This window comes from Amblyomma mixtum, chromosome 10 (assembly GCF_055824585.1).
Source record: "Amblyomma mixtum isolate Tamu chromosome 10, ASM5582458v1, whole genome shotgun sequence".
Lineage (NCBI taxonomy): Eukaryota > Metazoa > Arthropoda > Arachnida > Ixodida > Ixodidae > Amblyomma > Amblyomma mixtum.
The window spans coordinates 74,640,211-74,666,151 of NC_143021.1; the positions used below are offsets into that span (position 1 = coordinate 74,640,211).

General features: G+C 47.5%; 1 protein-coding gene across 20 annotated transcripts; it reads right to left on the reverse strand.

The window, feature by feature from the left end:
* Positions 1-1,138: 1,138 nt before the first annotated feature.
* Positions 1,139-25,201, reverse strand: LOC149326147 (uncharacterized). 20 transcript variants are annotated; one of them, XM_089563773.1, is made up of 7 exons: positions 19,824-22,896; positions 15,371-15,479; positions 14,567-14,714; positions 10,876-12,595; positions 5,480-5,536; positions 3,252-3,332; positions 1,139-3,166 (listed from the first exon to the last, which is right to left on the reverse strand). In XM_089563773.1, exons 4-7 carry the CDS (start codon positions 11,002-11,004, stop codon positions 3,086-3,088), a joined length of 348 nt encoding a protein of 115 aa, XP_089419899.1. In that variant the 5' UTR covers positions 11,005-12,595; positions 14,567-14,714; positions 15,371-15,479; positions 19,824-22,896; the 3' UTR covers positions 1,139-3,085. The 20 variants fall into 20 exon arrangements, 3 of the variants coding, with proteins under 3 accessions (XP_089419899.1, XP_089419902.1, XP_089419901.1); XR_016286369.1 differs by lacking the exons at positions 5,480-5,536; positions 19,824-22,896 and adding an exon at positions 25,133-25,201 and having other exon boundaries at positions 1,139-3,332; positions 10,876-10,983; positions 12,327-12,595; XR_016286368.1 differs by lacking the exon at positions 5,480-5,536 and having other exon boundaries at positions 1,139-3,332; positions 10,876-10,983; positions 12,327-12,595; positions 20,568-22,882.
* Between the last annotated feature and the right edge of the window lie 740 nt (positions 25,202-25,941).

Here is a 25,941-nt window from a genome sequence, read left to right on the forward strand (position 1 = left end):
GATGGCACGGTAACGTACGTGGTGTCAGCACTATGAAAATGACAGGCTTCCACTAGCTCCCTAAAAGTTTATCTACTGTGCCAAGAACACAAATGTAAACAGATACCAGTGGACAGCCAAATTACCTTCCTACATAGTAATCAAAAGTGTTTAAAAGGTAGTGAAAGCCTTTCATAATCATATGGCCAGTGCCGCCTGTGTTAGTGAGCCATCTATCACACTGCAGGAGCATGAAATCGAGCCACTGGAGAGCATTTTGTGAGCATGGCCAGATACAGTAAAAGCTCGTTAATTCGACACTGACGGGACCGCGAAAAGTTGTCGAATTATCCGAATGTCGAATTATCGAATGAACAACAAAAAACAATGTTTGCCGCAACCTTTATTTGGCAAAGAAATCTGTTATCGTCACCTGCTTTTTCGAGCGAATTTTAGCGACTACGATAGCTCTAACAGCTGCCAGGTGCTGCGCGGCACACGCACCCTCAGGGATTTTTTCACAGAAGTCCTCCCGCACGGACAAGGCTTCTGCGGCTTTTTTCACCGTGCACTTCGGCATTTGGGGCAACTGCTCACAATCGTCACCTTCCGACGAATCGTCGTTGTCAGCGCCTGTCACTTACCGCCTGTTCCGTATTTATCTGTCCGTGTTAGAAAAAATTCTCCTGCGCAAACTACTGGACTATATGGGCTCAAACGCCGACTAGACGGTAGCTTATGATAGTCTTCGTCTTTCGATATGTAATTTAACATCTAAACTTGCCTGCATTTTCAGGAATCGGCGAAAAACTGCATTTGGCTGCGGCAGAACTTTTCGTCCAGGCGAGCAAAGAAGCCATTTTGACAGGCTGCGCCATCTGGCGAGCGGTGAGGCAACCGATGTCACGGCTTGGAGGCAGGAATGCGCACCTCGCGCGGTTTCTTCGGATGTGCGCGTTGTCTGCTCCTTGAAATTAACACCGCTCGCCAGATGGCGCAGTCTGTCACACTGGCTTCTTTGCTCGCCTGGACGAAAAGTTCTGCCGCAGCTGAATGCAGGTTTTCGCCGACTCCTGAAAATGCAGGCAATTTTAGATGTTAAATTACTTATCCAAAGACGAAGACCATCATAAGGTACCTTGTAGTCGGCGTTTTGAGCCCATATAGTTCAGTAGATTGCGCAGCGGAATTTTTCGTAGCAGGGACAGATAAATACGGAACACGCGGTATATTACATCCTCGGTCACCTGACAGGACACAAAGGCAAGGCGCGCAGGCACTGCGCGCTACCCACGCGAAAGCAGCGCGGGGAGGAGGTAAAGCGAGCGCGGCTTCGGCCGCTTATCTGTTCTTTCAGCCAGCGTCCCTTCGCGGTTGTTGCTACAACACCCGTCTTATCTTTTCTCTTTATCTTTATCTTTCCTCTGATCTTCTAACTGTCCTCTATCTGCACTAGGCAGCGGTGGTTGCTCGGCTGAGCCAGTAGGCAGGCCCGTGCAATTTCCTTTCACCCTTCTCTCAGTCGCAACAAAACAGCAACAGCAAGCAGCCCAATAAACACACTGACAAAGCGCGTAATTACCAAAAAAGGCGCCGCCTTATGGTTAAATAACCGCGATCGTAGCAGCAAGAACACGTGGAAACGACGACACACGCCAAAAGGAGACTTGCTGTCGATAGGGTGGAGTGGACGACACCAACACGACTGCTGCGAAGCACAAAAAAAAAAGACGCCAGCCGCTTCGGCCGCCGTGGCCGCCGGTAACCTCGCTCCCCTAGCCCTCGCTCACCCTGCTGACGGCGATGACCATACAGATGGCCTATCAGCCGTATAGTAGCCCCGCTCGTGGCAGTGTTTTTTTCTTTTTGCTCTCGGCACACCGGCTTGGCGGGCTGCGGAGTGAAGTCGAATTAACCTACGCACGGCAAAATTTGTTCGAATTAACGAGAGTTTCGCCCTATAGAATAGACTCCTATGTATAATTGTAGGGACCTCGCGTGCGCGTCGAATTATCCGATTTTCGGAAATAACGGGGGTCGAATTAACGAGCTTTCACTGTATGACATCACCACTGCTACCTTCAATTGAGAGCACCACATGTTCTGACTCTCTTCGTGCCACTCTCGTTTTTCTGCCCTATGTTATATGTGCACTGAAGGCTTGGAAAGTATGTGGCCCGGCTAATGCAACAACGGCTCTTTTTTTCACATGAAATAACAGGGTGGAAAAAGCTGTTGCACCACCACCTGTGAGCATGATTTATCATCCATTACATTCCTAGCCAGATATACGGTTTATGTACTCGTATCACCTTGCAGCAATGCCTTCCGATGCTGCAAAACTTTGCAAATGAATAGACAGATAGTATATAAACAGCCCTGCCTAAATAGCTACGCACTACATCAAAGTAGCCAGTGAATTTTACCTGCTTGTAAAGCAGTTCTGGAAAGATTCTTTGAATAAACATCGCATGGAGCATGTAAGTGGCATCGTCGTCACAGCTTCTGCTCACTGAACTATCCTAATAGCTACGATAAAACAAGTGCAATAGCTAAATCAGATGATACTACTGCAGAACGTTACCTGGCAATGTCTGAAAAAGTACTGAAAACAGACACGCCTGACCTGGCCTTTCCTGAAGTGATAGCACACCCCATCCTCAGAGTTATGGAGAACTCTTACCTACTGGGTATGCAAGATTGTTGAGAACACTATCCCCTATTGCCATAGACACCAGTAGTCTCTCCACATATGACTAGGTGTGCAGCTTCTTGTATATTGACACCTATCAGTCACACTGTGCAGTCCATTCCAAGATGGAGGCGTACAGGTTGATGAAGGAAATGAAACGCCAGGCAGCCCTTGCCACTCTGGCCACACAACACAGGAAGTTGCACACAGACCTCTCCCTGGTGAAAACAGTGTGGCATCAAAAAGGTGTGGTCCCATGGGCAAAATTGTCCACTTTCGGTTCTGAGCTGGTTTTTTGCTGTCCCCGCTGCCTTAGTTCCCCGATTCAAGATGCCTCACAGCCGTTTTTTTCCCCGTGAGAGCCCCATCAGCTCAGAAACACGTGCACTGATGATGCAGGCTCGGAGAGGTCCATTACCACCTTTCTGGACATAGCGAAGTCTCTTTTTTAGAATGTGTGGAAAGAGCTGATGTGCTCCGATGGTGACATGGCATCTGTGATGGAGAGGAAAAGCCGTCAGTGGTCAGATTCACCTGACTGCATGATTTTCTCCAGCGGCTGCAAGTCATCTTGACTGACCCAGTAAAGGCGACGAGGGCCACTGCAAGGGAGCTCCAAGACTGTCAGGCTCGCCGTGCACGAGGTCTTGATGTATCCCTCCTAAACAGTGAGGTGGGGGCAATTCACGTTCGATAAAACTTGGGAGAATCCTCTGCTTCGGTACAAGCACTTGCTAACCAAGCTGAAGAAGCCTGAAGTGCATGGATTTTTTTGCAGACAAGACACAATTTGACCAAGACCAAAAAAGCTAACCGCCGTAAGGACAAGTGGCTTTGCTCAAGCACTGATGAGGTTTCTACAGTGATGCACACAAAACTTCTGTCGTCTCTGATGGCGTTAACTGGGTGCGGCCACAGTGTGACAAGGACTGCATGGCGTTTCATTTTCTGCATCAATCAGTACCCTTCCATTGTGGAACAAACTGCGTGCCTAGATAGATGTGGTTAAAGTACTGCTGTCTATGGTGATAGAGATTTATGTTCTCAAATACCTCGCACAACCGCTATGTTCAGCGGACTAAGAAATAGTGCTTCATCAAAGAGTTAACTGCTCTCAGATGACGAATGAAAAAAGTCAGCCCGATTCAGACTGACCATAAAAACACAATCTCTGCAGAGGAATAAAAAAAACTGCTCTGCATGATCTTCATCGATTCCATGCACAAACATGATTTGGAACCCAAGAAGGCACATATGAATGTGCTTATGCATTTTCCTGCGTTCCTCATTTGGTTTTTATGCTGAATTCATTACATCATGATGTGCAGACAGGACCTCCGAAATAATTTGCCATGAAAAGGAAAGTTAGGAAAGTTACCCTATGCGTGTCGGCTGAGATGTTTGTAATGCCATCGCAGCGGAAGTCAAAAGGGGGAACCCCGCTTCATACGTGAATGGAAACCAGAAAGCCTCCGAGGCAGGTGTCAGTGTGGAAAGGGATGTTGCACTTTGCCCCCAAGAGGGAACGGAAGGAATTAGTGAAGCGGAAGCCCATTGACGAGTAAGCGGTAAGATGGACAGCAGAGGAATGCAGGATATGGCTCCAGAAAAGATGTTCGGCTTTAACTGAGGAGGACTATCTTAATGCTCAAACAATGAACGATAATCTCATAGCTATCATTACCAAATGTGCATTAGAAGTAGGCAGTAGGCTCGTTCAACAGGGTACTGGCAAGCTATCTGAGGAGACGAAAGATCTTATTAAGGAACGCCAAAGCATGAAGGCGTCTATCCCCACAGACAGAACAGAAGTGGCAGAGTTATCAAAGTTAACGAAAAAGCTTCAGGTAGCCAACATAAGAAAGGTGGTAATATGGATAGAATCGAGCATGTTCCGAAGAACGGAGGTAGCCTAAAAGCAGTGAAGAGAAAGCTAGGCATAGGCAAAAATCACATGTATGCATAAAGAGACAACGAGGGCAATGTGATTAGCAACGTGGGTAAGATAGGTAAAGTAGGCGAAGTCCTCTACACAAACCTATGCAGTAGCCAATGTAATGAGGATGTAAATGGCACAGGCAGTGTCACACAGCAATGGGACATCCCGCCAGTAACGATAGAGGAAGTAAAAGAAGCCTCAGGAGCAATGCGAAGGGGGAAAAGAGCCGGTGAACACCAGGTAACAGCAGATATGTTGAAGGACGAATGGAAGATTGCGCCAGAAAAACTAGCCACCCTGTATACACACTGCCTCGTGACCTCGAGCGTAACAGAAGCTTGGAAGAACACTAACATAATCTTAATGCATAAGGAGATGTCAGGGACTTCAAAAATCACAGCCCGATAAGTTTACCATTCACTGCCTATAATGTATTCACTAAGATAATCACTAATAAAGTCGGGAATACCTTAAACTTCAATCGACCGAATTATTTGGCAAGCTTCAGTTAAAGACACTCAACAACAGACCATTATCACACTATCAATCATGTGGTTGAGAAATATGCAGAACATAACCAACCGCTATATAGCCTTCATAGATTAGCAGAAAGCATTTAACTCAGTCAAAACCTCAGCAGTCATGCAGGCACTGCGGAATCAGGCTGTAGAAAAGACTGATGCAAAAATACTGGAAAGTATCTATAACAACTGCGCAGCTACTACAGTCCTTCATGAAGTCAGCAATAAAATTCCAATAAGAAAGGGTGCAAGGCAGGGATCTCGCCAATGCTATTCACTGCCCGTTTACAGGAGGCGTTCTGAGGCATGGATTGGGAACAGTTGCAGATAAGGGATAATAGAGAATACCTGAGTAATCCGTGATTTGCTGATAACACTGCCTTGCTTAGTCACGCAGGAGATAATCTGCAAAGCATATGATCAGTGAGTTAGGCAGGCAGAGCAGAATGATGGGTCTAAAAATTAACATGAAGAAAACCAAAGTAATGCTCAACAGTCTCGCAAGGGAACAGCAGTTCACAATTGGTAGCGAGGGGTTGGAAGTGGTTAGGGATTACGTCTACTTAAGACAGGTAGTGAGCACTGATCTGGATTATGAGAGGGAAAAAACTAGAAGAATAAGAATGGGGTGGAGCGCATATGGCAGGTTCTCTCAGATCATGAATGGCAGTTTACCAATATCCCTGAAGAGATAAGTATACAAACGATGTATTTTACTGGTACTCGCCTATGGGGCAGAAACGTGGAGACTAACAAAGAGGGTTCAGCTTAAGTTAAGGACAACGCAGCGAGCTATGGAAAGGAAAATTATAGGTGTAACATTAGGAGCCTGGAAGAGGGCAGAGTGGGTGAGGGAACAAACGCGGGTTAATGACATAATAGTCGAAATCAAGAGGAAGAAATGGGCTTGGGCAGGGCATGTAATGTGAAGGAAAGATAACCGCCGGTCCTTAAGGGTAACGGAGGGGATTCCAAGAGGAAGGAAGTGTAATGGGACAGCAAAGAAGTTACGTGGGTGGATGAGATTAAGAAGTTTGCGGAGATACGATGGTTGCAGCTGGCAAAGGACAGAGTTATAATTGGAGAGACATGGGAGAGGCCTTTGCCCTGCAGTGTGCAAAGTCAGGCTGCTGCTGATGATGATAATTGCGGACTGCTTCTCTGCACAGTGGCGGGCAATGAGGTGGAAATCCAGTAGGTAATTGTGGAGCTCCACGTGCATTATTCAGATGGCCATTATCTGTGCAATCATGTGGCGCTGGTTTCAGCACATTTGGAGCACCTAGTGGTGCACGAGACAAGTGATGGGGCCTCTTGGTGTGATGAAGTATCTCCTACTACGACTGTTGTTCACGCCTCAAGAACTCTGTACTCACTCGGCTGACAGCTGCTGAATGGGGTTTGGAACGCAGCGGACGGAAATAATTTTTTTCACAGCCACTCATGAAACGCAGCCAATGATAAGGTGCCTTGAGGAGGCACCTTTCCACTGTAAAGCATGAAATCACACACACATACTGAGCTCACCTGATTTCATTACGTACGGAGGTGTCTTTAATATGCTACTCAGCCTTAAAGTGAAGACCTCTGTAGGACCTGATGATGTACCCAACGTATTCCTGCGCCGCTATGCGGAACCCCTGGCCCATATTCTTACTCATCTGTTCCAGCTATCATTGCAGGACTGTGTTCTTCCTGACGGTTGGCGAATAGCCCGAGTGATTCCAATCTTCAAAAAAGGTGACTGCCTTGATGTTAGTAACTATCGCCCAATTTCATTAACCTCCAGCACGTGTAAACTCATGGAACATGTCTTGTCCAATTTCATAAATGCATTTCTTGAAAAGCACAGTGTTTTAACGCGTTTCCAGCATGGATTTCGGAGAGGTCTTTCAACTGTTACTCAACTAGTAACTACCATTCACGAAGTGGCATCCTCACTTGATAGGGGCGAGCAAATTGACATGGTATTTCTTGACTTCAGTAAAGCGTTTGACCGCGTCTCACACAGCAAACTAATCCTAAAGCTCCAGAACACTGGTCTTCCTCTACCGATTGTGAAATGGATTCAAGCCTACCTTAATAACCGAAAACAGTTCGTCCACGTCAATGGCTGCTCATCTGGAATTCTACCGGTTGGCTCTGGGGTCCCCCAGGGAAGGGTCCTTGGCCCCATTTTATTCCTCATATACATTAATGACATCATTGCCTCAGTTGACACCGCATCCGTTAGTATAAGGCTGTTTGCAGATGACTGTGTCCTATTCAAAACTATCCGTTGTACCAATGACCAAAATCGTTTTGAACAATAACCTTAATGCTGTGAACCAGTGGTGTAATCTTTGGTCTATGGAATTAAACAGAGAAAAATCTGTCCTTCTTCGGGTAACTAACAAGAAATCTCCGGCTCAGTTTTTGTACAAAATCAACGAATATCCGTTAGTTCAGGTCAACGAGTATAAATACTTAGGTGTTACGATAACTAACAACTTGAACTGGACCAGCCACATTAATAAAATCTGTACATCAGCCCTTAGGAAACTAGGGTTTCTTCGTTTCAAATTAAGGTCGGCCCCTTCCAATGTTAAGCTGCTTGCATACAATACCCTTATCAGACAACTGGAATATGGCTGTACAGTATGGGACCCTCACTTGAAAAAAGACGTAAATAAACTAGAAATGGTACAGAGAAAGGCAGTTCGTTTCACATTCAATTCATACCGCAGATTAGATTCTCCATCGTCTCTAATGAGTGCTAACAACATTTTGACCTTAGAAAGCAGAAGAAAGATTTCCAGGCTGCGGTTTCTGTATCGGCTCTGCAATCACCAACTTGGTATCAACGCGCAATTGTTCATTCATCCACGTGAGGGTCGTCAAACTCTGCACACCCATCTTTACAACCTGGAACCAATCTTTGCGCGTACTAACAGGTTTAAGAACTCATTTTTTCCGCGCACTGTCTCAAAATGGAATGCACTCCCAATAGAAGTTTTTTCCGCGCATGATGTAAATGTTTTCGAAGAACGAGTACGAAAAGCTCTGGGTTGATGTTGCTCTTCGCTTTTTGCTGATTCATTTCTTTTTCTTTCTTTTTCTGTGTTTGCACTGCATGCTGCGCATTTGATTGCTTTGACCTGTTGATTGCTTATGATTGCTTGTGTTGCTTTTTGTGATTGCTTGCTAATGGTGGCGCTGAATTGCGTTTACTTAGGACCTGTATTGCCCTCCTGCTTGGTCTTCAATGACTGCAGTATGTTTTAAATAAAAAATAAAATAAATAAATCTGCACTTTTGGACTGTCTTTCACTGGTGTTCTCCCCCTAAATAGAAGGAGTGGAACATCTGGCAGAGGCATTCGGGATTTTGTCCTCATCGCTGTCCATATTAACGGGACAAAAGAAAGTCGGCAGACACACTTAAAGACTGCTTATCCGTGAAACAGCGTAAGCCTGCCCACTCATTTTTGTGAACGCAGTTGCTGTGCGCTGCGGTGTGATGCAACCCGATGCCATGCACCTGGCAATTCTACCTCTGCATGGTGCTAGTAGCTGCCGCCGTGATGCTGCTCCACTCCTATTGATCTGCGTGCTGACTTCGTGAAGGCAGTCGCCACCCTACAGTGGCCCATGCACTGTACAGTGCCCCAAGAGTCTGACGTGGTAGCTAATGGGTTGATGCCCATACATACAGAATTGGTCCTCCTCTACTTAAGATTCATAGATTCCTGGGAGTCCTCATAGCACTCCTGGTGCAGTGGTTAAGCGGTGCGCCACTGCCCTGGAAATGCGCGTGGTGCCACGAGTGGGACTGGTGCAAACCAGGTTGTCTCGAGCAGCTTCGCATTGCCAGGTTGTATGAGGACGCCACCCTTTATAGCTAGCATCGAGTGTTAACGCACACATTCAGCGACAGAGAGAGAGACTGGTTTTTGCTGAATGGGGAAGAAAGGCTGAAGAGTAAAAATACAAGCGTCCCAATGGGCTCCGTACATTTTCATCCTGCCCACTGTCCAGACAGTGAGTTTTGGCAGTAATGAGGCATAATACTTTGATAAGGTTTCGTCCCGAGAAAAGCTGTGCATAATTAGAGTTGTCCATATTGACGGGGGCTGCATTAATGGGGCATGGCTGTAATCTGAAAGAAAGCCATGCCAATGCTTGCTAATGGCTCTCTAAGATAGCTCCAAGTTTAGTGAAATGAGTCTCTGCACCCCATAAGCCAAAGCAAACCCCTCTCTGCAATTCCTTGAATGGGGTCGATGCAGCCAAATGGGAACAGAGCTGCAGATCCCACAAGATGCCGAAGAGAACAACCCTCCTCCCTTTTTGCGGAATGGCACAAAGTAAGCAACACAAGGAAGTGTTCACAACAAAGCAGGCAGCCTTGAAAAATAGAGGTAGATGTCATGGTTCATTCGGCTTAGCATCACACTTGCTTCTTGTTACAGTTCCTAGGTGAGACTCTAACATTCTCACTTCTTCCCAATGACTCCATCTGCTTCACATGATTTCATAAGCGCGTATTCAACTCATTTTTTGCACCACATGTATATTTGTCTTTTCATTGGGCATGCAGGCACTACCACCATGCTCTTTGTAAGCATAATCAACAGCACAAGTTACGCATCTGCTTATGCTTTTAAAAGCTCCCCACCTGGTCCTATGCTCAGTTTTTAACATCTAAAACACATTTGCAATTTTCAAAACAGGTAAATGAAAAATGCCTTGCTCTGTATCTGAAATTCACATTCCCAGTAAAGTTACTGCGCTTTTCATTATACATTCAACCACTAGTACATACTGTGTTTCATAGACCAACTGACTGACTCAAAAGACCAATTAGTTTCCTCTGTCATAAACTGCCACCCTTAGTTGAGCAGTGACAATAATTCCACGGAACAAGCACACCTGACAAAGGTCACGACACGCTCTTTGAAGCAGCAGTTAGGACAGGCAACTCTTAAAAATGTACCAATACGTACAAAACGTTGATCACTGATTGCCTCTGAGCCACCATGGTGCACCAGTGACGCATGTGCCAGTGATTACCTGCTTTGACTACTGTGCATGAAAAGCAGGCAAGTCCAACATTCACCTCCACAAGTGTGGTCTTCACTGATCGGCCTATAATGCAGCCACGTCCTTGTACTGTTGCTCACGTAACTTGGAGACTTTTGTACCCGAAACTACTTCAAGCCTGTCAAAACTGGCACAAGACCTTACGTTCAGAAGACAGCGAAAACAACAAACAGAGAGGGTAGAAGATGCAGTTTAATGTCGCACTGTCACATCTTTGTGCATGCCATTTTCGATGTCTTGTTAGAAAGGGACCACACCAAGGCTGGCATAATTTGATGATCCTGAAACTGATTCTGTCCCATTCGTGCATTTTCTATCATTTTCACTTGCTGAAGTGACGCCGTGCACAAAGCTGGCACTTTGTCATTGTCTGAAGCACAGTAATGAGAAGGTTGATGGAGGCATGAGGCAGATTCAGCCAGCTACAAAGAGTTGTAATACAGAAATGGAATTGCATTGGTATGTAATAGGGAGTATGCATCAAAGTTGTGGCGCATACAGCATGGCAATAGGCTGCAGGCATATCTAATCTGTTTGGCCTATCGCCACCTGCTCCTGCTTGCAGTGCTGAAACTGAATGGTGAGCCACAAAAAAGCGCCCACGAAATCACACGAATACCTCCTCTGCGAGCCAAACTAGCCCCATTCGATGAGGCCACTCACCACGTTGGTGTTGCCGGTGGTGGCCGCCTTCATGCTCTGCACATCAGCCTTCATCGACTCGGGGTCAACCGGAGCATGGATCGCCTTCGTCTTCAGGTATTCACCCGCCTGCGAGGAGACACAACACATGCCCTTCTCACACACCACCCTGTTCGATGACGCAAGCGATCTCAGGATTCCAAGAGGAGGTGTGCTGCTTCCTTCATGCACGTGCCAGACATGGGAGCTACACAGCCTGCTTTACCCCCGAGTTCTCGATGGCTGCCCTATTAAATCCACTTCCAGCTGCATAAACACAATGCTTGTTAAAAAATGCATAAGTGTACTAAGAACTTGGTTACCACGCAGGGTATCTATCTGCCTATCTAATAAAAACTTTGTTCACACCTGAAGCCCACTCAGTCACGTGTAGGGCTACCTTCACAGCACACAACTGTTGGTGTTTTTAGACACCAGGTTAACCTGACCAGCTCCTCATGTAATCGTTAATTCAAGAAATAGCACCACAGAATTCATTCGTACTGCTTTGGAGTGTTTTTCCACAGTAGGACAGGCCATATGTGAAGCTTGCAACGTGAACAAAGGCCCCATTCAAGGCAGTGAGTGGATCAGCAAAGTGAACTTTAGTTAGATGTGCTTCTTTGACAGAAGCACTGTCTGGGGCTATAGAAGTTGCGAAGAAACAGTGGTCATATCTGCATGCAATTAGGGGCGGCAACAGGAAGGATGGACACATTGTGGGCATTGTCACTGGCAAATAGGGCAGCTTCCTGGACAAATGAAGCTTCTCGTTTACACTTCTCTCAAAAAGGCAACACCCAAAAAGAAAACGAAATACTGAACCATTTTAATCAAGGACTAAGGTATTTACAGTGTTGGCAGGTGATCAGACTGCCACAAAACTGGCTTCAGACAAACAGATAGACAAATGCACAATGGCTAAATGCAGGCAATGGCCACTTTGAGTCCCAGCACACCACAACTACAAGTCTGGTTGACAACATGGGCCCCTTCATGATTCAAAGATATTTTTCAGCCATCCTTAGAGAAAATACTGATAGAAAATCTAGTAGCTTATTTCCTCATGGCTAACAAATAAGGCATTGAACTGAAAAAAAAATAATCTAACAGATAGTCTTACAGGCAATTACATAGCCTGGAATTGTGAAGTTACTTTCAGGACCAGCAACGGGGGCAAGTTTCCCATATAAAGTGCACATAATGCTACCATCTTTCAGAAACACAGAGACATCACAAGGACAACCAGTGCATGCAAAACTCTGCAGTAAGCTCATAAAAACTGACAACTTTCACTTATGCTTACTAGTATAACCTTAGAATGGCTTTCCCACAGGTGCCAGTGGCATCAACAAAGTTACTCATGAAGTTACTCAAAGTTAACCACGAAGCTATGCATTTGTCTTAAAGCGAGTACAAATGGGCAGATTTACCCAATGTTTTCTGTTAATTCAAGGCTGCTATAAGCACCTAAACCACAAAGCAGCTGCAGAGCAACTGTGTGGCCAGTGATGTAGCGATGATATCCGGTGAGCGTAGCTCCTCTGGTGGCACATTCAGCGTGGACAAGCAGCTGACGGGTAGCAGGTAGCAAAAGCCTCACAAGTTTCCGGCGCAACGGCACTGCGTCCACCGATGACGCCCAGGCTGACAAGCATGCCAGAGTCGGCAGCAGCAGGCTGGCAAACGCAAGGAAGGTTGCCTGCATCGCAAAGGTAAGTGGATTAGATGGCTGCACAGTAGTGCAGTCACTCAAGCCAGCACTACCGCTTCTTTCGTTATGGCTATGAGGGTCACCATACTGAAGGGCTGCAGAAACCTCAACCACCTGATGTTCCTTAACGTGCGCTGACAATGCCCTGTACACGGGCCTCTAGGATTTCACCTCCATTGAAATTCGACCGCCATTGCTGGGATGGAACCCGTGTCTTTCGGGTCAGCAGCCGAGCACCATAACCTCTGAGGCGGCACACTCGGGGAACAGGGGAAACAAGATGGCTCACAGTACAGCTCGAGGTTATGCAACCGAGCAATGAGCTGAGCTGAGTCCCCGAATTTCACGAGAGATGCCTTTAGTATATCCTTTGACGACACTATTCATTTTAAACTGGAAAGGAGGATATATCTGCTACCGGAGAGGAAGCTCGACAAAAGGCAGGAGGTAATGTGGCGTAGGCACCAGACGCGAGCCTTCTTTAGCCCGTAGAAACTAGCACTCATGCACCCAGCGCAACACAATCCAACTTGCAAAGAATGCGACGCTACAGCCGGATATGACCACATTCTATGGAGCTGCAAAAAGGCGCCGCCACCAGCGGACCTCCTACCACCAGTCCCTTCTCTGCAGTGGTGGGAGGCTATACTGTCCGACTCAGACCCGCTGACGCAGGTACCGGCCACTGAGGGAGCTCACAAGGTCACCGAGAGCCACGGGCTCGAAGCCTTCTAGTGTAGTGCCCCCACAGGGCTCGATGCTGACAATAAATGTTTCCCAATCCAATGTGAGCAAATGAGGACGTACTTCTTTTTCTCACCAGCAGGATTCAGTACACTAGAGGGACTAATTAGTTTTTGAAGAAATAAGCCACAACTATGCAAAATAAAAGGGATTACATGCGTGTCATCAGCTCAGTCTGCAACATACACTGACAAAACGTACTGCAGTATCAAGAATTGTTGAATGGTGCCAAAGCAAAGGAAGACAGATTGAGAAGGCCTTCCCAAAGTAAGCACTTTCTAGCCTCCCGGTCTACAAACTGCATGCTCGCAGTATGAAGTCCTACTAATACACTTAAGTGAAGATTCTTCCACACATAAAATAAGTTGAAGTAACGCATTTGCACAGCCTAGGGTGGATGGGTGCATCTTGAAAGAAAACTGCAAAAACTGATTAATGACAAGAGGAGAATCACAGGAGAGTTTATTCTTTCTGCACAGTTTTCGTTCAAGATATAAAATAACATAGGCCTTAACAGTCTTTGTATAGAAGGAAAAAAAAGAATGACTTCTGAGTTAGCACTTTGTACAAACCGCATGAGAAATTCCCTTCATATTTATTAAATGTTAACTTATAAAACAGTTTCATGGTCTCTCTGCATTAGGCTTATATACTGAAACCACGCACCATAAAAGACCTGCTTGCACTAGTTTCAATGACCTTAACATGCCACAATTGGCAATTTACTGATACTGTGTAACATTCCGGTGGCAAGAAATTGTTCCTATACTAAGGTACAAATCGTGCGGATAATATGCTAGTAGCCCGCTCTAAAATTTTTACTCCCTGAAAGGAAACCCCTCTGGACGTGTAAAGAAAAAAAAAACGAACCTGAAAACCCAGATAAAAAGATTCCACCAGCTGAGATACAAGAACACACTTATAGCAATTACCAATACTATATCCAGAAACACGAACGATGGAAGAATAAAGAGGCAATAATGTTTAGAGTGAAACAGTGAAATGTTTACAGTGAAACAAATTTGTCTTCACCTGCATCAGCTCTCCCATTGCCTTAAGTTACAATCTGGCAATATATGACATCTCCGCCAAGGTGGAAAGAAACAGATCCACGGAAGAGTCTTAGCGGATCTGTCAGGATCCTCTGTGATGCCCAAAGAGATTAATTCCGGATTTCTCCAGCTGCACTCAGCCGCCCATGCAGACTCTACTTACGATACACAGCTGCCAGGACCTCCGTGAAAGGGACTGCAGCGCCAACGAATCACCCGTCTCCATCTTGCGTGCAGCCACAAAAACGCCCGCCTGCACCACTTCACTGGACAGCGTCCGCGTTGCGGTCTCGCTCTTCATGGATGGCCTCCTGCAGAAGGCAAGAGCTGCGCTGTGCCCTATGTCAGTGCACATTAAAGACCCCCAGGTGGCCGCAACTATTCCGGAGCCCTCCTCATCATCCTACCAAACTAAGTGATAGCACAGAGTGAAAATATGCAAAGAAAAAAATGTCTCAAAAGGCGTGTACATGAATCCATTACTCTACATGAAAATAGGGGGTAGGGGCACGTCCTCGATTTTGACAGAACAAATCTTGCCACCAACTGTAAACACAGGATGCTTTGAATGCAAGAGACAGAAACCAAGCCCATGTATACAGAGAAAGGGAACGAATTGGCGCTGTGATAAAATATGTGGAAGTTTTCAGACATGAGCAAAGCAATAAAGTGCACGTGCCTGGTTATATTCACCTTAATTGCTCGAAATGCTCCACAAGACTGTTAAAGAAAGCCAAATGCTTTTTCACTGGCTGTGGTGATGCAGAGGCTCAGCATTCAGCTGCTTAGCATGAGTTGCAAGTGTTATCTCAGACGTAGCATTCACATTTCATTGGCAACAAAAAGCAAAAATGTCCATGTGCTGAGAGACAGTGTTAAAGACCCCAGACTGGCGACATCACTTTGTGACAGGTGTCCAGTGTGGCATTTCTTATGGCTACAACACAGCTTCAGGACATGAACTCACCCACACGAAGACAAGTGTTCTTGTTGAAACATTGGCATTCCCAAGAGCCTTAAGGCTCTTTCCTCCCTTGTTTACTTTGTGATGATCACAGCTAGTCATGCCATGCCAGCTGAAAAGAATGTACGAGCGTTCTTCAAGCATTCTCCAGCACAACACGCAAAGCACACATGCAAACATATGTGTAACGAGTTGGTGGACCGAGCAATGCCGAGAGGCGGACCGGCTCGGCGGTCGCCGTCAACGGCTAGGCTCGAAGAAACGGACGATGATGAACGCGCTCCACTGCGCAACGAACAACTGCTCCTAGAGCTGTGTCCTTTTTATTGCCTTGCTGCCTCGCAAGTTCTAAACCGTCGGCACCGGGTGGCGCCACAACACAAACATGAAAACGAAACTGTAACAGTCCTCCCCCATTAGTTTGTTCAAGAAGAGAAGAACATTATGGAGAGTAGCGCTGCACTGGCTTGCGGCTTCTCGTGCTTCTTCGCAACTGAGGCGTGCTGCACGCTGACTTGGGAGAGTTCATAGCAGTCTCTTCTGTACCACCAGTCACGTTCACAGTTGTCTCTTCTGTGCCACTAGTAGCACTCACGGTGAGGTCAGAGTCCACAGAAACAGCCAAGCTGGTGTCACACTCTGTTGATGGGTGGCTGGAAACGCCCTGTGTTCCAGTAGGTTCAGGCCTCCATAGTTCAGTGGTAGGCTCAACGATTTCTTCGACTTGAGGACGTAGGTGGTCGCCGTGCCTATGCCAGAGAGTACCGTCACTGAGACAGACTGTAGCTGCTGACTGACCTGTAGTGCTCGTGACACGTGCGGGTACCCACGGTGGTCCTCGACGAAAGTTCTTTGCGAGTACGTTGTCTCCCACATTCGGCAATGGAGAAGAACGACACCCTTTATCGGCCTGTAGTTTCTGCTTCAACTGTCTCAGCAGCACTGAAGTGTGTAGCTTTGGGCGAAGAACATCCAAAGGTGTCTTGAACATCCTTCCCATGAGCATTTCACACGGTGCTCTGCCTGTGACTTCATGTGGCGTGGTTCTGTAATGAAATAAGAACCGCGAAATCTGGGTTTGGAAAGATCCAGATCCACTCTTCTTGATCTTGTTCTTGACAGTCTGTACGACGCGCTCTGCCGCACCATTCGAAGCTGGATGGTAGGGAGGCACAAGCATGCGACGTATTCCATTACGTGCCAAGAATTCCAAGTACTGTTCACTTGCAAAGGCAGGCCCATTGTCGGAAACTATGAAATCCGGCAGTCCATGCTGCGCAAATGTTGTTCGCAAAGCATTGATAACAGCATCCGCTGATGTTGACGTCACTGGAAAAACTTCAACCCACTTTGAATAGGCGTCAACAATGACCAGGAATGTATGACCCATGAATGGGCCCCCAAAGTCAACGTGAAGTCTTGACCAGGGCCTCTGTGGAAACGGCCATGGCGTGTGCTGAATGCGTTGCGGTGCACGCAGGTAAGCTTGGCAGGTTTCACAGCTCTTTACACTCTTAGCAATGTCTCCATCAATTCCCGGCCACCAGATGTGGCTTCTGGCAATTGCCTTGCTTTTCTCAATGCCAGGATGCCCTGCATGAAGTATCATTAGGATTTTGGCTTGCAAAGATTTTGGGATAACAACTCGGGAACCCCACAGCAAGCAACCTTCGTGGAGGCTGAGTTCGCTGCTCCTTGCTGTGAATGGATTTCCTTCTGGTCCTGATGGAAGTTTTTCACCTCGCAGGACAGCAAGAGCTACATGGCTCAGGAATGGATCCTTTTTTGTAGCTTGTGCCACAATGGCAGGTGACAACAGTCCTGGGTATGCTTGTTCAAGCATGAACATTTCAGCAGGTGCAGGTAGATCCACGTTGTTTGCAGGCAACGGCAACCTACTGAGAGCATCCGCATGACCTAAGTCCAGACCAGGCTTGTACACAAGCTTGTACTTGTATGCAGAAAGTTTCAATGCCCATCTGACTAGTCGTGGTGATGCTTGCACTGGAATGGGTTTGTCATCATTCAGTAATCCTAGTAGAGGCTTGTGATCCGTATAAGCAGTGAAAGGATTGCCCCACAAGTACTGGTGGAACTTTTCCACACCAAATACAAAGGCTAATGCCTCTTTGTCGAGTTGGCTGTAGTTTTGCTCTGCACGAGACAAACATCTGGAGGCAAAAGCAATGGGCAGTTCTCGACCATCAGATTCTCTGTGTGCCAAAACTGCGCCGATCCCATACGGTGAGGCATCGCAGCTGAGACACAGTGGCTTCCCTGGGTCGAAATGTACTAGGACTGGAGCGGATGTCATTAACTGCTTCACTACATTGAATGCATTTTCTTGCTCTTTTCCCCACACCCATTTCTTCTCGTTCATGAGAAGTAAATGCAAAGGGCGGAGGCGTCCGGAAAGGTTTGGTAGAAAACGCCTGTAGAAGTTCACAAGTCCCAAAAAACTTTGAAGCTCCTTGACGCCCCGGGGTGCAGGTGCATGAAGGATGGCAGATACCTTGCTCAAACTTGGAGACAGGCCTTGTTTGCTTATGATGTGCCCGAGGTATTCAACTTGTCGGACGAAAAAATGACACTTGTCGAACTTCAACTTAAGTCCAACATCACGAAGTCTAGATAGGACAGCACTGAGGTTGCGAAGATGCTCCGAGTCATTCGAGCCAGTGACAAGGATGTCATCGAAATATACTGCAACATGTGGCAGCCCTCGGAAAAGGTTCTCCACCTCCCTTTGGAACAAGGCTGGTGCTGATGACACGCCAAAAGGAAGACGTGTATACTGGAATAATCCCATGTGTGTGGAGATTGTGACATACTTTCTAGATTCTTTGTCAAGAACTATTTGCTGGTAGGCGTCCCTCAAATCCAGCTTCGTGAACTTCTCACCTCCTGACAGCATGGCCCACAGGTCCTCAATTCTTGGAATTGGATACTTTTCCATCACAGCTACTGGATTAATGGTAATCTTGAAATCTCCGCAAATCCTGACACGTCCATCCTTCTTGGCCACTGGAACAATTGGTGCAGCCCAAGCTGAAGAAGTGACTGGCTCCAGGATGCCTTCTCTCTGTAGGCGCTGAAGCTCTTGTGACACCCCATCCTTCAGTGCAAAGGGCAGTGGCCGTGGCTTGAAAAACTTTGGTACAGCATCTTGTGGAACATGGATTGTGGCTTCTGGACCCTTGAAAGTTCCCAGGCTCTGTTCAAACACCTCAGGAAACGCTTGAAGAAGGTCCTCAACATTAGAAACAGCATGAACGTCTGCTTCCACGCGAGCAATCTCAATGCCCAGTGCTCGAATCCAGTTCCGGCCCAGAAGTGTAGGTGAACGTTCCCCAGTCAGGAATAAAACTGCACTGTGACATCCGCTCTACCTTGAACTTGTGTGAGCTCACCCGAGTAGCTTCGCAGGAGTACATCAGACGGCATGACAGGTACTGACGGTAGCAGCTCCTGAAGACGATTTTTTTCCATGACAAACGCTCGCACAGCTCCATACAGAGCGGTTTACCGCAAACGCTGACTGTTACGGTGAAGGGTGGTGACGGCGCGACGGTGTCGACTGGCCACATGTCAAACACGTCGGCAGAAACGTCGTTGTCAACAGTGTTGACTGGATGAGTTCCACACGAAGTTTTGCGAGCCGGAGGCGCGGACGCATTTGGCTTTGTGAATTTTCCCTTCCGTGACGAAGCGTGCTTTTTCTTCGAGTTGCACACTCGAGCAATGTGTCCCTGCTTCCTGCAGTAATTGCACGAACTACTGATGTGCTTGCACACGGACGCGAGGTGTTCATCCCCACAGCGGTAGCATGTGACACGCCCCTTTGATGCCGCGACTTGATAAGTGGAAAGCGCGCTTCGGCTTGAGCTCGCTATCTCGCCGGCATCTTTCTTCGCAGCTTCCATGGCAAGTGCAGTTTGTACAGCGTCTTCATACGTAAGGTCTGCTTTCTCGAGCAGCCTCGTCTGCACGGCTGTGTCGTTGATGCCGCACACGATGCGGTCCCTCAACATGTTGCTAAGCTCAGTTCCGAAGTTGCAATGTTCAGAGAGGCTTTTGAGCGACGCCACAAAGTTACTCACTGACTCGCCCTCCGCGCGAACACGCGTGTTGAACCTGAAACGCTGCGCGACAGCAGATGGCTTGGGGCGGTAATGGTCACCAAGAACGGAAAGAATTTCTTGCGAGGTTTTGTCTTGCGGTTGGGCGGGCTTCACGAGATCCCGCAAGAGAGCATACGTTTTCTGTCCACAACAACTGAAGAAGACTGACTTCTGTTTTGCTTCTGCGATGTCATTCGCGATGAAAAAAGCTTTAAGGCGATCAACGTAGCAAGGCCACGCATCTCCTCCTCCTCCGTCGAACGCTTCGAGGTTGCCGAACATTGGCATGACGGAATTCTTGCGCGTTGAACTCGTCAGAACAACGAAGAACTCACGTGCGCAGAAGGGGCGTAGGAAAGACGAACTTGAATTTTTCTCCTCGTCGCCACTTGTAACGAGTTGGTGGACCGAGCAATGCCGAGAGGCGGACCGGCTCGGCGGTCGCCGTCAACGGCTAGGCTCGAAGAAACGGACGATGATAAACGCGCTCCACTGCGCAACGAACAACTGCTCCTAGAGCTGTGTCCTTTTTATTGCCTTGCTGCCTCGCAAGTTCTATCCCGTCGGCACCGGGTGGCGCCACAACACAAACATGAAAACGAAACTGTAACAATATGAAGAGAGCAATATATCTGTAACGTAATAGCAACATGTGCAAATTACATAAGATACCCATCTTCAGGTTTCAATGAACCTGAATATTTTGAAGACAGACAGATGAATTTATTTGAAAAAAACTACTGTGTAGCCAGCCTGGTGATTTATGCAAAATACAAGTATACAATTCTTTAACTCAGCAAGCTCAAGAAAAATTTTCGACAAGCAATTGCTCTCCAGTTTTTACTATGGTGCATGCACTCCTTGAGCTGCCCCTATCAACCATTGCTCAATCAATATGTAGCGCCAGCAAAGCAGGACATTATACGAGGTATGATGCACGTACTTGCATCGCGATGTTCCGTACTGCACTCTCAGCACGCAGATGTCTTACTAATAGCCTTCTCAATTCTGCGCTTATAATGACACACTCGGTAGATGCATGCTGCACTTCAGTTCGATATCACGCAATTGTCTCTCACCAACAGCGTAAGTATTGCACCACTCGTAAGTGGGGCTAGATGCGACGACGCCAAGGGTGCACGGTGTCAGCCCACTTCCTTCGACGGAGCTTACTTTTCAACAAAGTGCACAACTGCGCAGCACGTTTCGCTTGGCGTAGGCAGACGATTCGATCAAATGCTCACTTCAGAAACTGAACCGTCGTGCACGCGACTTGCAGCGTGAAACACCACACCTGACTTATGACACTCCACTGCCAAGCCACGGCCTTCTCAAAAACACTAGGACGACGCAGCGGACGCAACTATACGCACAACACATCCAGAAGTTTCTCTTCCGAGCGACGCGGCGCTAACCCAGCCGTGGCGACCCCTGCCCCGCGAAGCTCGGCGGAGAAGGAAGGTTGTGAGGAGAGAGAAAAACGGAGGAGGAGAGACGAGCCGGTTGCCAGGCGGCTTCACAAAAAGTGACGTCAGGGCCTCTCCTTAGCTCTTTCCTTCCTCCATGATTTCCGCCGCATGCCCTTTCCCACACACCCTGTCCCTTAATCCGATTAAATGTTTCCACCACCACCGAGTGCGCCCGGGCGGGAAACATTACGTTCGTGGGCAACACTGGGCGTGGCCGGCTTAGCTGCAGCGGCTAGCAAAGAAAAACAAGGTGTTGTAAAACATGCGCGAAAGCTTCAGAGGCAGCATTTGTGCACGCGTTATAAAAGATCTGTACACACGATCCCTTTGAGTTAGGCTTTTACTTACAGTCTAATATATTTACTCAAATAAAAATGTTTTTTTCACAAAATTGTCAACAAAGTAGGGCCACATTGCGTGTTTGAGAATGTGGCATCTTCGCAAAGCTGTCCGTTTCGGGCGATACACGTAACACTTCTCCAGCCAAAGTTTCATCAATATACTTTTCTGTCATGGTGCATAGTTTGATGAGCGCATTAGGTGCTCAAAGAAAGAGAAAAAAAAAAGATCTGAGAGAGTGTGTTGCGAAGCGCTCGACGCCGCGCTTAATTGATGACTAAGCAGTGAGGAATTTGTTTGGCTTATTGTTGACGCTTAAACCTTTCGGCATGAGAGCTGTTCGGTTTCCCCAGAAATGCGTTGAATTCAAAGCTGTTACCGACGTGCAAGGCGTCGCGCTCTGTTCTGCTCCCTAGCGTGTTTGCGCACGTAGTACAACCAAAATAATGTAAACGGTAGGAGGCTTTCCACGCGTATGCAGTGCGATGTGTTGAGACGCGCTGTGCACACGGTTGCATGTATGGATAGTCTGCTAGCCCACTGGCAGCTTTTACGCGCTTTGAGGCAGCTACTTCTATCGTTTGCTAAACTATGCGAGCTCAGCCTTCGTAGTGCAGCAAAAAAAAAAAACATATATCATGACCAACGCGTTAAACTAGTTCCGCGCACACAGCCGACTGCTGTGCATATGCAGAACAGCCAGCCCACGCTGGCAATATTATAACCACGAGAAAACACTCCTACCTTTCGGAATTGTCATTTTCTGCGCTCAGGCCGGATGCGTTCATACACGGAACGCGGTGATCTGAGTCACAAAAAATAACTGCTGCCAGTGCTTCTCAATGTTTATCAAGATATCAGACGAGCTGTGCGTTTGATAATGCACGGAATTATAGTTTCCGATTTCTAATAACGCGTGCAAAAAGCACATACATGCCACAATATTTAAGCATGAAATGCTTTTAGCTCCCGTTGTCGGCAATGTGGTGATAGTCACGCCAAGACCTGGGAGGACTGGGAGACCCTGCTGCACTCGGAGGACCCGGCCGTGCAGACCATCGCCACCGGCCGTGCTGCCAGTGTTATGGACCTCAGGAACATAAACACTTGAGTGCAGTGGGGTCGTGCGGGGACCCTGGGGCATGCCCCGAATTCCTTTGTAAATAAAGTTTTCTCTCTCTCTCTCACGCCAAGACCGAGAGCCAACATCCGGGCACTGAATTCCACTCATCCGGGCACTGAAACGAGAACATCCGGGCACCGTACGAGATTTAACAAGACTCTCTAAGCCCTCCTACAGGACCGGCATAAGCGCCGGTAGCTTCGCGCCGAACGGGTGGTGGCGTTCCTCCCTTCCTGTATGGTGCGGTTCGGGTGTCCACCCAGATGACAGAGAATTACTGCGCCATTTCCTTTCCTCAAAAAGCGTTTCGTTCAAAGGGCAACGCATCGCGCCGAACGGGTGGTGACGTTCCTCCCTTCCTGTACGGTGCGGTTCGGGTGTCCACCGCGATGACAGAGAATTACTGCTCCATTTCCTGTCCTCAAAAAAATTACCGACGATTACGTTACTTCCTAATGCGAAATTTGAGCGCAGCAAATAAGCTGTTTCACCTTTTCGATAGTGAGTCAAGCCCAGCTGCGGAGTTGGTTTCAGGGACAACGCCGCCGATGCCGACACAAACAATATGATACCCTCGCTTCCGCAGCGCTAAGAACCAGGTCTAGCCGTGGGAAGGTGGTCACGTATTCGTCGACGTGCCGGGGCCTACGTGAAATAACCGGCGCGTCGGCAACTGAAGAGCACCCTATCCGCCACACAAGAACAGGGGGGGGGGGGGGGGGGGGGACCCTTTTCTCCTCTTTCTGCATGGCGGCGACGGTGTTCTATGCAGTCACGTTATCTTGACTCTCTAGCGGCGTCAGCGGCATCCAGTGGTATCAGTCGGTCGCTGCTAGCGCTGGGGGGATGAAAGGGGGGCGGAGCTGGTTACGAGGCCGACGACGACGCGAAACCCAGGAACGGACGCCAAAGAACTGCGCTCTAAAACGTTGCGTTCCATCGCGCCGAACGGGTGGTGGCGTTCCTACCTTCCTTTAAGGTGCGGCTCGGGTGTCCACCGAGATGGCAGCGAATTACTGCGTAATTTCCTTTCCTCAAAAAGCGTCGCGTTCAAAGGACGAGGCATCACGCCGAACGGGTGGTGGCGTTCCGCGGACTGCCTGGCAGCGCTACAACACGCTGTCGCGTTCCACTCCTAAAGGCGAAGCTTAAGCGTCATTAATTAGCAGTTTATTAGTATTTAGTCATTAATCAGTCATTACACACTAATCAGTAATTTGTCATTACTTCGTCATGAATTATGTGTGACGTAATCCAGTGGTAACATCACCAGTGTCACATAGGCAAAGTGGTGCGGAAAACGCTTTCGCCTCTACGCACTTTACAGTTTCGAACGCGCTGCATATACATTCTTATCAGGCCTGCGTCTCGTCGTGCCCGCGTACGCTCCGTGTTATGCCCGTAAACATTTCATGCTTACTCTACTCTCGGTTACGGGAGAGGCAGAGTTTTTTTATTCTTACACCGTGTTTCCGCCGCATGCCCTTTCCCACAAACCCTGTCCTTTTTAATTAAATGTTTTCACCACCACCACCACAAGGTGCACACGGGCGGGTGGCCGGCTGAGCTGCAGCGGCTAGCGAACAAATACAAGGTTACAACATGTGCAAAAGCTTTAAAGGTGGAATTTGTGCATGTGTCTTTGAAAAGATCTGTACACACGATCCCTTTGAATAAGGCTTTTACTTACATACTAATATATTAGCGCAAATAAATATGTTCTTTCAAAAAATTGTCAACAAAGTATTAATGCCGCATTGCGTGTTTGAGAATGTGGCATCTTCGCAAATCTGTCAAGTTTGGGCGATACACGTAACTCTTCTTGAGGCGATGTTGATACTTTTATACCCTTCATGGTGTTGTATTAAGCAGTATAATTTGATTAGCACCTTAATTGTGAACTTGGGAAGGTGCTTAAAAAAAAATAAGATCTGAGTGGCACAGAGAAAGCGTTCTGCGGAGCGCTTTCACTGCCGACGCCGCACTTAATTAATGGCCAAGTAGTGGGAAATTAATTTGGCTTATTGTTGACGCTTAAACCTTTTTCTATGGGACTTGTGTGGTTTCCCCAAAAATTCGTTGTATTCAGAGCTGTTCTGCTTCGTAGAGTGTTTTCGCACTTAGTTCAACCAAAACAATGTAAACGGTAGGAGGCTTTCTACGCGTATGCAGTGCGATGTGTTGAGACGCGCTGTGCGCTCGGTTGCATGCATGGATAGTCTGCTAGCCCACTGGCAGCTTTTACGCGCTTTGAGGCAGCTTTTCGCTTCAAAAGGCGACCGCAGTCACCAAAGACAATAAAAACCACACATACGGGAAGCCCGCCACGCGCCAAGCGGTTCGGGCAAGCGGCAGTGGGTTGACCACAAGGCTTTCATAAAGCACACTTTAGAATTTCCAAATGTCTTCGGCAATTTTGTAAGGGGCGAGAACCACTAGGGGCTCTCCCCGATAACCTCCGTGTAAAGTACCAAATAAATGATTTTCACCACCACCACCCGTGTGCTATCCGATTTCAGTGCACGTTAGCGTGGTCAAAATTATTCCGCAGACCTCCACTACGGCACCCAGCTCTTTCACTCCCACCTTCCTCCCTTCCCTTACGGCGCAGATCAGACTTTTCACCACGCGACCACCGAGATATGTGAGACAGACTCTGCGCCACTTCCTTTCCTTAAAAACCAAAAACCATGGAGGAAAGCCAAAAACACACATTTGTCGGCGATTTCATTCCACTATAATTCCACTGGCCACTGGAAACTTCCATTCGCTCCAAAAAGACAAATACCATTGCTGATTCACTACCAGCGTTAGTTTCGTATCTTTGAATCGTAGTTGTTAATTAATGTAGCGATCTTTATTTTTTTATTACCATCAACATACTCTACGTAATGCACTTAATAAGTATTTTCCATGCAATACTGGTAACACTTATTTAATTTTTTCATTCATTTTACTTATGCGATTGCGGTGTCAGCCGGGATAAAAATGGCGCCGGTCGTGGTGGTGTCTGAAAGATATTATCGACAATCAAAGGTCGTTAATCTTCAATAATGCGTGTATGAACGTTGTCATGTACGTTTTGTACCTGCTTAGCGTGTGCGGTAACTATTTCGGGGCGCTAGCATGCATTATGGCCTCGTCCAGTGCTGTTTTCGGCCTCATCGGTGCCTGAAACTTGTGAACGACAACACGAAGTTGTATGTTTGCTATGATGCTTCTTTGGCTCGTGCGGACACTGTTTAGTGGCGCTAACGTGCATTACAGCGTCTTGAAGGGTCATGTAGCCGCGAGCGCAAACGCTGCCAAGGCCATCTCGTCGCAGCGGGCAGCGTCTGCTTCGTTGTGTGTTTACGAAGTTCGCATGGCGAGCGGCAGCCCGGCTCAGCAGACGGTAGTAATTCTTATCGTGTTCAACTTTTTTGCAGGTAAGGACCGTTATGGACTGCAATTGTTTTTGTCGTGGGACATCTTCTGCCAAGGTCATCTCGTCGCAACACGCGATGCCGGCCCCGTCGTGCG